Source organism: Gobio gobio (genome assembly GCF_949357685.1).
Source record: "Gobio gobio genome assembly, chromosome: 6".
Lineage (NCBI taxonomy): Eukaryota > Metazoa > Chordata > Actinopteri > Cypriniformes > Gobionidae > Gobio > Gobio gobio.
In genome coordinates, this window is record NC_137102.1 from 9,380,088 (window position 1) to 9,399,499 (window position 19,412).

Sequence of the window (19,412 nt, forward strand, 5' to 3'; positions counted from 1 at the left end):
AAGAAAAATGATTCTGCTCTGACACCTAGTGGTTCGAATGATCAGTTGCACATAAGTCACCCGATGTAATGGAAGGGCTCTTTTTTTTTTTACACCTTGACTTCAGTGAAGGACAGGTCTGTTTTGGAAAGTACATTTTTGAATAGACACATATTTTAAAGTCTTGACCGACAAAAATAAAGCTCCTAAAATATCCACTATCACTACCCGTTTGCCTACAACATGCCCCAATATAGCAGTGAATATTATGACATGAATAACGGATATGCCCTTAAACAGTCTAAAATATAACATGTTCAGCTAAATATGAACAGTTAAACAATAATACAGTAACAATACACATTTTGTTATAAATAGGCCTACATAACTTTATAATAATTTAAATCAGTGAAAAATTGCCTCGACCGACCTGACATTTATGAAAAATACACTTGCCCTACAACAGTTCAAAATCGTGTACAAAATTTAAATAAAGTAAATAGATTTGGACAAATAAAATGATCTGAAACAGAGCCATCGATTGCTATTTTCCACTTCAGCCACCAGATGACAGCAACTGAATAATGCAACGAGGCCAAACGACGTAACGCATCAGTTTCACCATTAGCTACAGACAACTATTAAACATATTATTTAACATATTAAACACACATCAATGACATAGGCCTACTATAAAAAATGTATTGGTACAGGTAGCCTAACAACTATAATTTATAGCCTATTCGTTTTTATAAATCATATAAAAAGTGTTAAGTAGGCATACACTGTTAATACAAAGTAGGCTATGTCTCTACATAATCATATACTCATTGAAAATAATTTAGGCAATATGACATTTCAAGCAAGGAGCATATTTAGACCTCTTTTAGCAGAACTGTAGGCTACAGTGTGTCTATCACTAATCGTTGTGAGTGCAGTGGCCCCTTTAAATGAGCGCCGGGTACTTCACTGAACGGGCACCAGAAGATGTAGGTTTTTAAACTGCGGCTGCTTTAGTTTTCTTTAGAAATTTGGATCACAATAACGTTCTAAACGGCAACCTTGTCTACAGAATCAGTCATTCAGCTACTGAGATCCAGTGATCATCGGTGCACACTTGTTCATCCTGTCTGCGTATCTACACACAGCATCGCTTAAGGACGAAGAAGGTCAAGATAACATATAACGCATGTGTTTCTGAATCATCAAAGAAAATGACAAATGGAGAGGTTTGCCATTCGAGGCATCGAAGAGCGATCAACTTGAACGCCTGGAAAACAGAGAGGACCATTCGCGTGGAATGTCCGCATCCCGCGTGTTTTCCTGCGACCGAGCATCTCTGAGCCGCATCAGCAGTCGGAGCAGCGCGATGCCCAACTTGCGAATTAAAGGGACGGGAGGTGCGATTTTTTGATTTGTTCAAGTGTCCTCTGACAGACTCCTCCTGTGCTACCCGGAGACTATGTGGCCAAGCCCACTGGGATGAGATAGGTACTAGTACCAGCAGAGGAACTCTATATAAAGGCTTGACATAGTTTGGAGGAACAGTTGCTGGTCTTTTGCATTCGGGTCTTACAAGTGGAAGAGTGGAACACATCGAAAGACACAAAGAATCATGTCTCACGCTTGGGGTTATGGACAAACTGACGGTAAGATCAGGATACCAAATTATTATCAGGATTAAATTGATGTGATTGTTGCTCAATTAATTTCAAATAGCCTATAATTTAGCAGTCCTTTGAATAATTTTTTTAACATTAATCTACACTGAAAAACATTAACGCACCATCTAAACAACTTTAAAAAGCAACCAAAGAATAGTAATCTTAATGCATTATGATTCATTAGGTATCTATATAAAGGAAAAGTATTTATTCATTATTATTAAACACAGAAACCACAAACTAAATAAGCTATACATAAGCAAAATTAGATGAATTGAGATTAATAAAATGTTTTGTCTGCATGGTAACCTTAAAAAAAAAAATCTAAATGTAAAATCAGCTCCTCGAGATAACAGCTGCACGTATCCACGGTGTATATTTGCTGTCCTTGAATCTCGCAAGGAATGTAAACACACTTTTGTTGTGCGTTGGCACTATGTTCTTATCTTCATATGCTCGGATTTTCATCTTTTTCTATCGCTCTGTCATTTCAGGGCCAGAAAAGTGGGGAGAAAGCTTTCCCATTGCTAATGGACCCAGGCAGTCTCCCATTGATATCGTACCCACCCAAGCACAACATGACCCTTCTCTGAAGAGTCTCAAATTGAAGTATGACCCCGCCACCGCTAAGGGCATCCTCAACAATGGCCATTCATTCCAAGTGGATTTCGCTGATGACGACAACAGCTCAAGTTAGTCTACTGTTTTTTGTGCTTATATTTTCAATCTCTATTAATAAGAGACAGCTGAGAATGTATTTATTTATTTGCATGTTACCTTGGCATAGTCAGATATTTATCAACATTCTTGGGATTTTGTCAGGACACGTTTTGGTTTAATTTTATGAGCATGTCCTAAAATATTAATCTTTTGTCCTTGAACCCATAACAAGTGTAAAAAATCTGCATGTAAAAACACTTGATCAGTGATCATGCTTTAGTATATAAACAGCTCAATATTCAGCTGTGAAAGTCCTCCACCACACCTTCTCCTTCCCTATTTCTATCCATTCAGCACTAACTTCATTTATTAACAAGTCCAGGGCGACTTAAGTCCTCTCCATCTCAGGACAGCGAGGCTTACGTGAACTTATGAACTTGTGAATTTCTATTACCGTGTCATTGTACACTACAGCTTTGCCTCTCACTGAAATCCCTTTCAGTTTACTCCAATTTATCTACATGAAATCTTCAAATGATGCAAAACTGTTATATGAGCAGTGAATGTGTCCCTTCCTCTGCTAGTGGAAATCAGGGACTCAAGTGCTAATGTATTCTATTATGAGAGAAAGAATAGAGCCACATATCAATGCTGTATGCCACGGTCGCTCAATGAGAGCAACATGTGCTGAATTTTAATGACCATTTGAAGAGGGGACTCACACATATGCTTGGAAAAGATGTGTTTTAAAGAATTCTACATAAACACTATTAAATAAAACTAACACATAACACCTTCTGCATGCAAAATGCGTGCTGAAAAGAGATGAAAGAAGGAGCTAATTGATATATTAGGCGGTGAATATTGAATATGGTAGTCCACTCACGCTAACATGCCCAGCAGGCAACCTTTCAGTCTACCAAGGAAGAAGAGAATTACATGTCATTAAAGATGCATAACATATATTCGTACAATATGATCTGAAATTATAATTCATTATATAATAATATTCATTATATTATATTTAAAAGGAATAGTTCACCCAAAAATGAAAATTAGCCCTCAAGTTATCCTAGGTGTATATGACATTCTTCTTTCAGACGAATACAATCGGAGTTATATTAAAAAAGTCCTGGCTAATCCAAGCTTTATAATAGCAGTAATTGTTGCTCTGTTTTTGAAGTCTATAAAAATGCAACTGTCCTTCAAATATCATGCTCCACACGGCTCTGGGGGGTTAATAAAGGCCTAGTAAAGGTTTGTGTAAGAAAAATATCCATATTTAAAGGTCCCATGGCATGGCATTTTTCTATTATTTTATAGTGTTTCCTGAGGTGTACTTATATTGTTAGTATGATTTTTACATCATAAAATGTCATAATTTAGAAATAAAAGGCATTTTGTCTATACTGCTGTTTGCCCTGTGGCTGAATGCCCTGTTTCAAGAGGCGTGTCTGCTGTGAGACTTCAGTAAAACCCACTGTTGTGATTGGCTGACATCTTTGCATTTTAAATGAGCGGAGGGGGCGTGGTTTAACGAGGTCTACGACGCACGAGCTGCTGCCAGAGAGACAGATGGACCTGGGTTCACTTCTCAGCATGTCTCAGTTCAGGGTGAACTGTTGTAGTTACTAGAATATACTTCAGGTTATTAGTTTATTTCTAGTCGGAGGGGCTGTCACTCATGTCAGAAAGTTAGTAACTTTAGTAAATTATGGATCAGCGCTGACTCGAGACGCGAACCGTTTAGAACGATTCAGTCCGATTTGGTGAACTGGTTCGGTTCACTAAAAAGAACCGATTCAAAAGAATGATTCGTTCGCGAACCGGACATCACGGAGACGGAGCGATTGCTAACAAAGTAATTTATAGTAACTACTGAGTTGTGAGAGCGCTGTCTGTCAGCGCGAGTTTATTGTGTTTGTATCTGAGAGTTCTGAATAAACACGAGTCCCAGTCACGCCGAGTCCGTCATCATCATTATTACCAACTTTGTAACACATGCAATGCACCATTACAGCGAGATGAACGAGTTAGTAAGTTTGATTAAAGCATTATTTCTAGATATGTTCCAATCATATGAAAAGCGTCAGTGACGCGCATTGAGTAACTTACACAGCGCAAACAAAGACACAACAGCAGTAATCGAATGTAATCCAGTTTATTGTGGGGAAAGCTGGCTAGCCTAGCCGGATACGCTCACGCTTAAGTTACCCCCCTTCTGCTTAATCTCACGCCGCGTTTGGTGCCTCCGCTGTGGGCCAGATGCAGTACTGGGGGTCGGGGATGTTGAAGGCCGAGCTTCGGCGTGCGTGAGGTTTATTTCTAAAGATGTGGCTCTGCCGATGTTAAGCAGAAACTCCCGACTGTATGCACATTTAAGAACAGATAGACGCGACGAGGACGTACAAAAACACTGACTCACAAGATAGAAAACACGAAAACACCGTTCTGTCGGGAGAGAGAGAAGCCGCAGTGTGTGCACGAATAATAAATAATTAGCTACACATAAGAAATCACTGATCACAGATCAGAAGGAACTGAAAAAAGATTTCTGTTTTCATTTGTACATCCAAACACTGAGAAACTGCCAGCATTCACTCGTTCACAACCCATGATCTCTCGAGCGTTTGCATGGGCGTGCCAGATTCTCTGGGCGGAGGAAAGGGACGTAACCGTTCCTGCTTGGATGTCAAACCAGGAGACTTCAGGATTGGCTAGTCTGGCCTGTCATTTTCTCAAAGGCAGAGAAAGACAGCCAGAACTCGGTTTTACACCGATCAACATTTCTATCCACTTGGGGACAATATTCAGGCTAGGGGAACTCATATTAATGTTGAAATACCTCATAAAATGAAAATTTCAAGCCATGGGACCTTTAAAACTTTATAAAGTAAAGTTTCGGCCGATCGCCTTCCGTATTCAATTAATGGAAAAAGTGTTGAAAGTGCCTCTGCAGTTCAAAAGGCTTACGCTAGGCGAGAGGCACTTTCAACACTTTTACAATGGAAGGCGATCGGCCAGAACTTTACTTTACAAAGTTTCAAATATGGATTTTTTTAATCAAACGCATCGATTCGCTTCAGAAGGCCTTTATTAACCCACCAGAGCCGTGTGGAGCAGTTATTTAACAGACACATATGTGGACTTCAAAAACAGAGCAACAATTACTGCTATTATAAAGCTTGGATTAGCCAGGACTTTTTTAAATAACTCTGATTTTATTCGTCTGAAAGAAGAATGTCATATACACCTAGGATGACTTGAGGGTGAGTAAATCATGGGCTATTTTTAATTTTTGGGTGAACTATCCCTTTAATTCATTAATTCATCATATTTTTATTATTTATTATTTTGACTACAATATATTTAGTGTTATCGCCTGGTATTTCTCCATGCTAATAATGAATCTCAAAATGAATATCTAATTTTCATGATGTACATTAAAATGTTGCAATGCCTAAATTCACTATTTTAAAAAGTCATAAAAAAAAGAAAGAAAATGGTTTGGTTATCGGCCATAACATGCAAATAATATCTGCTTATCAGTATCAGCCAACATTTTTATATGCTACAATGCTTATGAGATTGAATCTGAAATACAGTTTTACTAATTAAAAGAAACAACTGAATAATTGGAATGATTGTTTGTGTGTGTAGCTCTGGCTGGAGGCCCCTTGACAGGGATATACAGGCTGAAACAGTTCCATTTCCATTGGGGAAGCAGTGATGACAAGGGCTCAGAGCACACTATTGCTGGAACCAAGTTCCCCAGTGAGGTAATGAGGCTTTCTCACTCTTGCTCCCAGTACCACATCTGAAGCAAGTCAAGTCAAGTCAACTTTATTTACATAGCGCTTTTAACAATGCAGATTGTTTCAAAGCAGCTTTACAGTGTTAAACAGGAAAATAATGCAACAGAATTTTATTCAGCCGTATAGCCATTCCGGGGAAAACGGTGATCTGATCAGTTCATTTCAAGCAACCCTCGTTCTTCTGTGTTGTGGTACAGACCGTTCTAATTCTTCAACGTCTCTCCCTTAAAACTAATTATAGCTCACTGCTCATGAATATTCTTGATGTTCTCTCATGAATTTGTAAATCCCCTCTTTTAAATAAGCCAAGATATTAAGCTAATTCAGTTGTTTCCCCCCCTGCATATGCTGAATGTTTCATGACACGTCTCCTTCTTTCTAAAGCTTCATCTCGTTCACTGGAACGATAAGTACCCAAACTTTGGAGAAGCTGTCAGTAATCAGGATGGCCTTGCTGTGGTTGGAGTTTTTCTCAAGGTCAGGATTTTAGCCAAAATCATGTCATGCATTGCAGTGATTAAATGATATAAAATGATGGATATATTGTGTTTTTCTGTCTACCAGATTGGTGCTGCCAATCCAAGACTTCAGAAAGTTCTAGATTCTCTTGATGACATCAAATCAAAGGTATCAACAGTCATTATATTTACTTCTCACACTTGCTCTCAGATGTTTTTATTCTTTCACAATATTTCTGTTTCCTCTCCAGGGCAGACAGACTACATTTGCTAACTTTGACCCTAAAACCTTGCTGCCCACCTCTCTGGATTTCTGGACTTATGATGGGTCTCTGACCACGCCCCCTTTGCTGGAGACTGTCACCTGGATTGTTCTGAAAGAGCCAATCAGTGTTAGTTCTGCTCAGGTACTTTATGCATCTATCCTTTCACACTCTCATTTGTGTACTTACAATTACAGACAGAGACATCTACATCTAGTCCTTAGTATCTTATGCTACTCTCTCAGAAAAAAGGTACAATGGAGGTACAATATTGTTCCTTGGCGAACAAAAAATATACCTGTACATGTAAAGGTACACAATTGATCCTTAGGGTACAATTACACCATTGTTTTCCTCTACTTAGTGGTACAAAAATGCACCCTTAAGGGTACCTCCCCAGCGACGGACTTGTACTATAGAAAGTACAATTTTGTACTCTTTTCTTTTGAGAGTGTAATTTGAGTCATCATAACATGATTTTGTCCACTTAATTTGGATGGGAAACATGTTTAATAAAGTTTTGTTGATAAAAAAGTTAATAAATACCTAATACTGTCTGCTTACATGATAGCACAAAAAGGGTCTCAACATTTAACGTCACTCCTACTTTGAAACTGGGAGGGTCGGTGCTCCAGGTTTCTGCTACAATAAGATTACTTTATCTTAAATATATTGCTTGCCTGACAGCCAATATCACATTTAAGTCAGGCCTGTGCCTTTAAGATAGAAGCCAACACCCATGCATTCAGTACTGGAGAGGAATTAGGACTTCATTACAGTCTAACTATTGCTATTTTATGATTTATTTATTAAAGGCAATATTAAAGGTCAATTAAAGGCAATGTAATTATAATTTAGAAAGAAAAATAAATATTCTACAATACACCAAACCAAAAAATCTGGACACACTGGGTAATTGTATTTTTTTTTTAACTTTGATTGGAATAGCTAAATATATTCAGAATATTATAATATACACTAACGGACTAACGTTGGAGTTAGTAAAACATTTTGTTTTCTCCTCAGTACCAGCATATTAGAATAATGATGCTGAAAATTCAGCTTTTCTATCACAGCAATACATTACATTTTTAAATGTATTAAAATAGAAAACAATTATTATTATACTGAATTGCAATAATATTTCACAATATTACTGTTTTTCTCTGTATTTTAATGAAATAAATGTTGCCTTGGTGAACATGAGACTTCTTTCAAAAATATTAAAAACATTTACCAACCCCAAACATTTGAACTAGTGTACACTTGTTCTTCATTAAGGTGACATTTCTACCATAACATTTAGGCTCCAACAACTAAACGATTGCACACATGCCCTAATCGTCTTCGTCTTTATGCCCCCTTTCCCAAAATGTGTCTGAGCTAAATTTGGTGTAGCACAATGATTAAGAAGTTTTAAAGCTCATCTTGACAATTCTGCATCATCAAGACCATATCTAGAGTGACATGCTTTCAAGAATGACCCTATTCATTACCTGTCCCTAGTGTAGGCAGTGCTGTTAGCCTGCAGTGGTTATTTTTGTCTCCAGTGGTTAGTCAGAATAGTCTAACGGCAGCAGGAACTCTGGCGAGTGCTCTATGAATGAGCATGGAGCTAAATATAGTAAATGTAGGGTGTAATAAGGCTCTGCAAGACTGCCAGCAATACACTAAGCACCACAATCCAAGAGAAAACAATCTAACTGTCTCTCTCTCTGTCTTTCTTTAGATGGCGAAATTCCGTAGCCTGCTGTTCACTCCGGAAGGAGAGACACCTTGCTGCATGGTTGACAACTACAGACCCCCTCAACCTCTCAAGGGACGCAAAGTCCGTGCGTCCTTTAAGTAAAGAGCAATATCGAAGCCACAACCCTCCCACTTGCCTTCTGATCATGGTGCTTTTGACTGGTTCACAAAAACATTCCCAGTGAAACTTCTACTGAAACATCACAGTATTTTTTTCTCAATCCAGGCCCTTGCTTACATTGCGGTGTTGATAGAAAGCTGGATCTAATCTTCTAAAACTGTCTGTTTGTCATAAATGCCCATAGTATTATTTAACATAATTATAATGCTTAACAGTGGTTATTTACCTACATTTCCCTGTAGCTGTTATGTAAACTGGACAAATGGGAGACTATTTAAATCCCAGTTAATTTTTGATCGCTTCACTTTGCGCTTTATAGGTACACTTTCCAGTTTTGCGGAATTGCAATATACTCCATGTTATTCAATAGGAAAGACATTATGGTTCTGTTTGGGTTTATGGCAATATGTGAACATGTCAGTTAAATATGTGAAAGACCGAAATACCTACAGGAATGCACTCAGTAAATGCAATAAGTTGTTGTTAAAGTGATTCACTATTTATAAAGAGGAATTTCAAGGGATTGGCTTTTAAAGATTGTTTCTATGAATGATGTATGATTTTCTGCCATGCTGCCATTTTTTTTTTAATTAAAAGTTAATTTAGCAGTATTGCAAACAAATAGCTTATTATATGTAATTAATCATGTAATAGGAATTTTATCAGCAATAAAAAAATATTTTAAACTAGACTTCCTGTCTAGTTGTTTTCTGTCCATTGTACAATGCATTACATTAGCGATACAAACTGATGTTTTGTTAACGCAGTACAATAAGATCAAACAATAAACATAAGGTAATCCAATCATAATTTAACAATGAATACTATTTTTTATGGTATTTAAGTATGTTACTAATAAATATACTATTGTTCAATGTTCAATGCTTGATCATAATATATAATTGTTCCTTTATAATATAATAATTTACTATTCATTTAACTTTATGGGCCCTATTTTAACGATCTGAAACGCAAGTGTCAAAACGCGAAGCGCAAGTAACTTTGTGGGCGGGTCTCGGCGCTGTTGCTATTTTCCCGGCGGGATAAATGGCTCTTGCGCCCGGCGCAAATCTAAAATGGGTTGGTCTGAAGTAGCTTCATTATTCATAGGTGTGGTTTGGGCGTAACGTGAATAAACCAATCCGAGCGTCATCCAACATTCCCTTTAAAAGCAGGTGCGCAAGTTCCATTATGGATTGCTATTATTATGGCGTATTTACCAGGCGCACGCCAGGAGCGGTTCACAGCCGATGAGACTGATGTTCTTGTAAGAGCAGTGAAAGACAGAGAAGTGAAGTTGTAATGTTGTACATTATGGTAAAGGTGATTTCACAGTCTTTTTTTTTTTTCAGTCTTTCAGTTTTTTCAGTTTTTCAGTCGATTTTTGTTCCTGGTTCTTGACGGACAAACCAATTTGTCAGATGTCCTTATATACATATATGTCTTGCCACTATTGGACAAACAGGTCTTATCCTTAATTATTACAATTAGCCTGAATCATTTGTAAGCTAGATTTATGCCTATTTTTTCACATCTTCGTGGCACACCACAATGATTTCCGTCATCTCATGTGTTAATATTTTTTTAGTGTAACAATTTATGATTTGCAAAAATAACTGTTGCATCTGTGTAGATTACATGAGCAAAGTGTATGCGCGTTGTGCACGCTATACATTATGGTCAAGCATGCGCCCTTAAAATAGCATGATGAACAACGCGTAACGCGCCACTGACTTTAGACTAGGTTTTTTCTGGTCAGTGGCGCAATTGTTTAATCGAACAGCAAAATAGCACCAGGGATTGTTTGCGCCGGAACACGCCTCCTTTTTTGCGCTGACCCGCCCAGGGAGCGCAAGTGCATTCACTAGTTTAGCGACGTGCTTCTGTGGAGGGAAAAGCGCGCTTTGCGCGGGTGCAAAATAGGAATGACACATGCGTCGGTGTACAAAGTCAATTGCGCTGGGTGCAAGATAGGGCCCTATATGTTAAAAATGTACACTACATCTTAACATTTTGGGGGATGTTTTTGACTTTTATTCAGATGCATTAACTTGATCAAAAGTGACAGTAAAGACATTTATAATGTTACAAAAGCCTTAAAATCTATTACAAAGTTATTTTGAACTTTCTCTTCATCAAAGAAAAGAAAAAATCACAGTCTCTACAAATTCTACAAAAGGTCCACCTTTTGCTGCCCAAACAGCCCTGACCAATCGAGGCATGGACTCCATATAGACCCCTGAAGGTGTTGTTGTGGAAAAAAGAAACTTTAATAATTATCACGGTAAAGCTTGAATAGAAAAACACAAGCAAAGTGTCTTTAAAAGCTTTTATTCTTGCCCAAGAAGGTCAATTTGGACATACAGGTTGTCTGCAGTCAGGAAAGACAAAAACCAAAGCCCATCATTCGTTCTTTTATACTCTCATTTCAATGGGTGAGGGCCAATAACACAAAACACAATAACAAACTCCTTAGTTGGTGCTATCTGCAGATGTCAAATAAAACTTTCCGAGAACATGTTCAAGGCTACACACAACGAACACTAGTTAGAAGAGTATCAAAATTTTATCAAACAAGAATGCGTTTACTACAGAAAACTAGAATTCCCATTATATTGAACAAAAACATCTTATATGAGTTTAATATAATTAAAAACACCTTATATGGTTTGATATATCTATTACAGTATGCTGTGGTATCTGGCACCAAGATGTTAGCAGCAGATCCTTTAAGTCCTGTAAGTTGCGAGGTGGGGCCTCCATGGATTGGACTTGTTTGTTTAGCACATCCCACAGATGCAGAACCATTATTGCTTTGTGGCAGGGCTCATTATGTGCTGAAAGAGGCCACAGCCACCAGGAAATACCGTTGGGTGTACATGGTCTGCAACAATGCTTCGGTAGGTGGTCCCTTCTTCCCATAGTGCATCCTGGTGCCATGTGTTCCCCAGGTAAGCGACAGGGGTCAGCATGGGCACCCTGACTGGTCTGTGGCTATGCAGCCCCACACCTTTCAATCAGAACCAGCATTAACTTCTTTAGCAATTTGAGCTACAGTAGCTTGTCTGTTTGATCGGACCACACGGGCCGGCCATCGCTCCGCATATGCATCAATGAGCCTTGGCCGCCCATGACCCTGTCGCCGGTTCACCACCACAACTTTTGATAGATACTGACCACTGCAGACTAGGAACACCCCACAAGAGCTGCAGTTTTGGAGATGCTCTGACCCAGTCGTCTAGCCATCACAATTTGGCCCTTGTCAAACTCGCTCAAATCCTTGCGCTTGCCCATTTTTCCTGCTTCTAACACATCAACTTTGAGGTCAAAATGTTCACTTGCTGCCTAATATATCCCACCCACTAACAGGTGTCATGATGAAGAGGTAATCAGTGTTATTCACTTCACCTGTCATAATGTTATGCCTGATCGGTGTATGCTAATACCATAACAATTCACATTGTACAAATTAAAGGGAAAGTTCACCCCAAAATGAAAATTCTGCCATCATCCTCATATTGTTCCAAACCTGTATGAGTTTCTCTCTTCTTTTGAACTAAAAAGAAGATATTCTGAAGAATGTCGGTAAGTTGAAGGTAGCCATTGACTTCCATAGTAGAAAAAAAGTCCTATGGAAGTCAATGGCTACCATCAACTTGCCGACATTCTTCAAAATATCTTCTTTTGTGTTCATCAGAAGAAAGACATTTATACAGGTTTATAACAACATAAGGACGAGTAAATGATGACAGATTTTTTTTTTTTTTAACATTCAATTATGAACAAACATAAAATAACAATGAACAATAGTATAACTATAAATCAACATAGTCCTGCAATTCAATTACATTCACGATCGGTTTCCTGTACTTCTCGTCCTGAGCAAAAGAGTTAAATAACAGATCAGAGAAGACACTGCAACAAAGAAGCCTTACTGCAGACTACCAAACTTTTGGGTTTTACCACAAACAAAACCTGCTTTGCTTTTCACATGGCCTTTTGACAAATATACAGATATAGGTCATTCCATAACTGTATATTTGTTAAAAGGTGATGCACGAAGCAAAGCAGGTTATCCTCAAGCTCATTTCTGCTAACTTGGATTTGAAGTAATTATCAAGAACCATTTCAGCAGTAAAAGAGGAAATGTGTAATGTGAGAACATTCAAGATCAATATCTGTCAAGCAAACTCCGGTCCATGTCAGTTCTGTGCTCTGTTATCATGAAGAAATAATGAGATCATTACCCAGAGATATACTGTCATAGAGGCTGAGAGAGGCCTTTATCTTGGAAACTGGCACATCACCACAGATGAGAGCAGTTTTGGATGCCAGTCAGTGTCTCATTAACACATGGCTAATGCTCTTTGTCAGTATCCAGCCTTACTTACGCAACCCATGCTTTGCTGAGGACACATGCTTATGGCGGTCTTGAATCTGGGTTGGCATCATCTATAGTGGTACACAGCAGACAACATTTGGCTGCACAATCCACTGCAGTTGCCTTGCAGAGAAACCTTCAACACAAGATCTTCTAATGAGCTTGAGTGATAAATTACTTGTTATTAATAATTGCTTTCATCTACAGCCTAGTACAGTTTGTCCAAAGGCTACTCTCACTAAAACATTCTGGCTTGAAAACAAACAGGAGGAATACAATGACAAAATTGAGAAGGAAAGTAGACGAACAGACTGAGTTGGAGATAAGAGGACAGCAAAACACTGAGATTTTCAGATAAAGTCACTGAGATACAGACAGAGGATAAGGTGAAGCACAGGTTTGAGATCAGAGGATATAGAGAGAACAAATAGAGGAATGGAGGATGAGTCTGAAAAGCAGGAGATAAAATGGCAGGGAGGACTAGAAAAGAAAACAGAAGGGAAAAAACTGTTTTATGCCATGTAAATTAAACTGGTGACAGATGAATGATTGCATTCCCCACATGAAAGCCATACACAACTATACAATTCATCTAGCATATCATTAGACATACAGCAAAGCAAAAAGTGAAATGCTTGATAGATACAAGGCTGTTGCACAGATCACAGCAACGTGTCACGATTACTTCCGCATGACACCACACCACAAATAATGCCTGTGCCACAGTGGCACATACAGTCCCTCAAGAAGACCTGCTATTGTGTTGCTTTTTCCATTACACCAATGAAAATCACAAAGCATGACAAGACAAGACAAAATAAAGTAAATTAAAATAAAACAAAATACAAATATGTATTATAGCATGCAAAAAGAAAAGAAAAAAACATTTAAAAGATAATAATCTCACAATTTAGAATTTTTCTTTCGCAATTGAGTTTATATCTCGCAATTTTCTAGAGAAAAGTCAGACTTGTGAAATAAAAAGTCGCAATTAAAGGGTTAGTTCACCAAAAAATGAAAATTCTGTCATTAATTACTTACCCTCATGTCGTTCGACACCCGTAAGACCTCCGTTCATCTTCGGAACACAAATTAAGATATTTTAGTTGAAATCTGATGGCTCTGAAAGGCCTACATAGCCTGGATGCCAGGCGAATTTAGCCCCGCCCACAAAATGTTTTGCTCGGGCAATTCGGTCTGGACTCGCTCCATAGAGGAGGAATTATGCCCGAACAGAAACTGTTCGGACCAATGAAATCATCAGGGCGGGCTTTAGACGATGATGGACAGATGATCAACAGTAACGTAATCATCCACGTCATCGAAGGCTCTTGGGTTGAATTTGCTCTTATCCTAAACTTGTTCTTATATGCATTCACCTTCACTATTTCTCTCAGAAACGATGATCGTGTTGGTAAGTACTCTGTGTATCCTTAAATTATTTTATTACTGGCAAAGATCGTTTACACTCATCTTTTTCTTGTAACGTTACTTAATCCAGCGTGCGTGCAGACAGGGTTTCCAAGTGTTTTTGCAATGTCGCGCACAATTGCTACTCAATACTATAGCCCAAAACAATAACTTTCCGGGGGGTTCTCCGGAAAAAAATGGCGTTTGGTTGGCAAAATATGTTATTTTGGCAAGGTTGCCTGCTAAAATTCGCATTCCTGGGTTTATATAATCACATAATTGGGGTCGCTTCAACCCGCGGACATGGAGAAAAACACGGACTTGGCAACACAGTGCAGTTGAGTTCTGTTGACATTTGACAACTAACGTTACGCGTCGCTCCGTTGCTCTGATTGGTTGTGGGTCTATCCAATTGAGGTCTTTCCTGGCTCGGTTGAAACACGCCCCATAATCAAAGCTCAATGGAGCGGTACCAGACTCATATTCTGACTAGAATTGAGTATGGCCACGCCAGGCTAAGGCCTACAGTGGTTCTACAATAACTTTATGAATCGGCGAGAATAGTTTTTGTGCGCAAAAAACCCCTAAATAACGACTTATTTAGTGATGACGATTTCAAAACACGGAATCATGAAGCTTCGAAGCGTTATGAATCAGTGAGTCGAATCATGATTCGGATCGCGTGTCAAACCGCCAAACTGCTGAAATTTGGCGATCCAAACAGCTGAATCGACTCACTGATTCATAACGCTTCGAAGCTTCATGAGGCCGTGTTTTGAAATCGTCATCACTATATAAGTCATTATTTAGGGTTTTTTTGCGCACAAAAACTATTCTCGCCGATTCATAAAGTTATTGTAGAACCACTGTAGTGAGATGGACTTTGTAACGACGTCTTTAGTACCTTTTAAGGGTCTTGAGAGTGAACCATGCCATTGTGCCAATGGAGGCCTTTAAGAGCCATCAGATTTCAACTAAAATATCTTCATTTCTGTTCCGAAGATGAACGGAGGTCTTACGGGTGTCGAACGACATGAGGGTAAGTAATTAATGACAGAATTTTCATTTTTGGGTGAACTAACCCTTTAATTTAAATTTTTTTAAAGAAAGAGAGATAGAAAAGTACACAAATACCAGTCAAAGGGACAGACTGAATCAGTGAGATCCTTTATTTTCTAATTATCTTAATAGTTCTGCAGAAATGGACAGCGTCATTAGGAGAACTGTGGATAAGTGGTCTAGAATAAAGCCTCTTTATCCAAACAATAAAACCATTGAAGAGTGGATTTCAGAGGACAGATCAGTTTCATTTTCCTCTGGCTTTTGAAGTGAACACCACCTGAAAATGACTAGCAGAACAGGTCACTTTTTCTTCTCACATGCAGGAACATAGCCTAAATATTGTAGAAAAAAAAGACATCAAATAAAAAGGTTTGAGGCTCTGGCCTTGATTTGGCCAGTATGAAACCTGTGAGTAATTCATTATTTATTGTACCTGAGGTGCTGATCAATAAACAACTGTGTTGGCATACAGAGGAAGAAAATGCTCCCTTCAAGCAAAAGAATTCACAGGACCAGCTATATATTCTCAAAAGTAGCACAACGATTTAACATGGATTGCTTAATTAGGCCTATCTGTTGCAACTTGCAGAATGAAGTGGAAGTTTAAAGCTATATAACTCACTCCCCCTGACACATACAACTAGCTCTATCGTTGATCTCAGCTCAAAACATTTGTTCTCCGATTATTATCAGTTATAATGTGTATCTGCTTCATGTATCGCTCACTGTGTTTGTGTGCTTATATGGTCTACCTTTCTACGTTGTCTACATGATTTGTTCTTTGTATGATTTGAATGTTTTGCAAATGTCCATTGCCCATCCCAGCAAGCAATAGCCGTCATTTCCCTGTCTCTTTTAACTATAGACCCAATATAGTCCTGCTATGAGTAACCCACTTCTAGCCAAAATAACCTTGAATTTGGTTACATGTCGTTTTTGCCTAAATAACTTGCAAGATATATTATATTCCATTATGTAAGCAAAGTCATCAACAGTGATTACAAGATGTTTGATTTCATTTCTTTGACATGTTCATGTTCTAGATGACCAGTCTACTTAAAAAAATCCCGTAAAAAAACGGTAAATCTCTGGCGGAGATTTTCAGAAGTTTCCAGACAGATTCCGTCAAATTACAGTAAAAAACCTTTTCACAAAATGACATGCAATAAACCGTAAAAATACAGACAATATTTTACAGTCAAAATTGATCAAAATTACGGTATATTGCTGTTAATAATAATTTATTAAACTGTGGAAAAACTGATAAATTATGTAAAATTACACATAAATCAACTAACTTTCAAGTTAATCTCTGCAAATTTAAGGAGTTATGAGTTTTATGAGTTATTTTATAAACCTGCTCTGTCCATCTACAGTAATTTACATTTAAAATATAGGTTTTCCATGTACAATAACTAAGATATAATTTATAAAAAGGCAGTAAGCACATAAATTCAAAAACAAACGTTTGTTTATTTACAGTATAAATCTTAATTTTTACAGAACCACTCACAACTTCAACATCTAAATTAAGGCCTACTTATACATAAAAAATAGCAACCTGTACTTTACAGCCTTTACTTTTTTCTGTTAAGTTTACTAAATATACAGAATGTACAGAAATGTACAGAATACATTTGATCAAATGAACCTGCACATTTACAGTATTAGTCATTTTACATAACACATTATATTTCAAGTTTGAATTATAGGAAATACAAGATTAGTATATAATTTAGAATAAGCAAAAAATATCTACATTAAAAGACAATCTTTGTCTGTATATCTTTATACTGTAACTTTGCAGTTATTATTTTATACATATAGTTACATTTTATCCAAAGTAGCTTGCAAATTAAAAGTATGGAAGCAGAAATAAGTAGCGTGACAATTTCTAGTAAGTCTAGCACAGGTTTTTTTTTTTTTAATTAAACAGAAAAGTGCTAGTTTTAATGAGTCAAGTGTTCACAAAAAGATGCATCTTTAGCAGTCTATTGAAAATTGAGGGAGTTAGTCAGGTTGTTCCACCAGCATGGAACAGTCCAGGTAAAGGTCTGTGAAAGTGATTTTGTACCTCTTTGGGATGGCACCACAATGCGCCATTCAGGGTGTATAAATCTGAAGCAGTGAGTTTAGGTGTAAGGGTGCAGAGCCAGTTGTGTTCTGTAAGCAAACATCAGTGCCTTGACTTTGATGTCAGTGACCAAGAGAGCATTACATTAGTCCAATCTTGAACAAGAGCTTGGATGACAAGTTGTGTAGCATGTTCCGATCGGAATGGCCTGATCATCCCAATGCTGTACAAGGAAAATCTGCAAGATCGGGCAGTTCTAGCAATGTGGTCTGTGAAGTTTAACTGACCAATTATAACACAAAGGATGGGCTGGCTGAAACCACAAGCACTTCTGTCTTGGCAAGGTTGAATTGAAGGTAAAGGTCATCCAGATGAAGGTCGGAAATTTCTATCAAGAGACGTGAGCAGTTAATGCGTAGAAAGGGTAGAAATGTGTCAGAATAGCAATTATAGGAAAATCCATGTTTCTGAATGATTCTAGTTACAATTACAACAAAAGTACAAAACGGCTGCATGATAAGATGTAAACAAATAATTTGTTGAATGAGAAGAATAGTGCACTATTCCACACCTGCATTGCAATGCTCATCTGCTGTAGATCTCCAGTCTTTCCATGACCTGAAATCACAAAAAAATAAACATAAATAAATAAATACAAATAAAAAATAGGTCTATGACATTCATTAAAAATGCCAGCATATGTTTTACTGAGACAATGCAAAACCTCAACCTACTGTGATCTGGAAGCTGAGCAGTGAAAGGCCAGTTATATTTTCGGCTGGCGTGTAGTTTCAACTAAATTTATAGTTTTTTATAATTAAAGTAAAGTTAAGTCAGTAATATAACGTTAGCTGCATCATATTGCTATCTAGGGCTGTAACTGGCCATTCATCTGGATCGAAGCAATTTTCACAACCAACCAACATTATCCAATGTATCCCATGATTCAATGTGCAATGAAAATTTCCTCAGGGCATCAAAAATGTATATATAAATTATTTATTTATTAAAAGATTAATATATGCATACTGTACAGGTATGTACGAAGATGCGCTCAGAATATGCATTTTATTATGTTCGTTTTTCAGTCTCATCTGCTTTCCTGTATAACTTTGGCCTATAGTTCATCGATAGTTTATCGTTTCAAAAGAAACGATATTGAAATAATGGCGGTAACGCTACTTATAAACAACCTTTCACACTTTATGGATAGCTAAGTTAATCTTTCTTGGTTTAAAATTTTCTGTGTTTTACTCTCAACGCCAGTTATGTGACTGAACACCGTTTGGAAATTCTAACAATAGCTTTTAAACAATAAACAACACAAATGTGCAGCCACACGATATAAATATAATAGAATGAGACTCTTACCTTAGCCAGCGATTGGTTGGTGTGATGTCCAATTGGGTAGGTGTACGTTTGCATAGTATTTATTCCGTAAAGTATTAACAAATAGTAGCAGTGAGCTATAATGATTAATGTTTAGATGTATAGAAAAGTTCTTAGTCCAAATCCTGGGGATGCAGATTCGGCTGATCCTGCCTGAAGATGAAGGCAGGGGCGGAGCCTACCCCCGATGGATGGACAGGGACCAACCTGGTGGTGGTGTGAAGGATGGAGGGGAACAACAGCATCATCAACTGCAAGTGTGAAACAGAGAATTCAGAGCTTATATACTCCTGGTGTCAAGCAGTGATTGGCCAGACCTATTAGTATGAATGAATGGCGTGGCATTAGAGTCTTCCATTTCCCAGCATCCCTCCTGGTCCTCACCTGCAC

The 19,412-nt window shown here is 37.8% G+C and overlaps 1 protein-coding gene across 1 annotated transcript; it reads left to right on the plus strand.

Moving 5' to 3' along the window:
• Nucleotides 1–942: 942 nt before the first annotated feature.
• Nucleotides 943–9,397, plus strand: LOC307127837 (carbonic anhydrase). The gene is made up of 7 exons (XM_079819302.1): nt 943–1,628; nt 2,138–2,335; nt 5,964–6,082; nt 6,503–6,595; nt 6,683–6,745; nt 6,828–6,983; nt 8,569–9,397. Exons 1-7 carry the CDS (start codon nt 1,595–1,597, stop codon nt 8,686–8,688), a joined length of 783 nt encoding a protein of 260 aa, XP_079675428.1. The 5' UTR covers nt 943–1,594; the 3' UTR covers nt 8,689–9,397.
• The last annotated feature ends 10,015 nt before the right edge of the window (nt 9,398–19,412 follow it).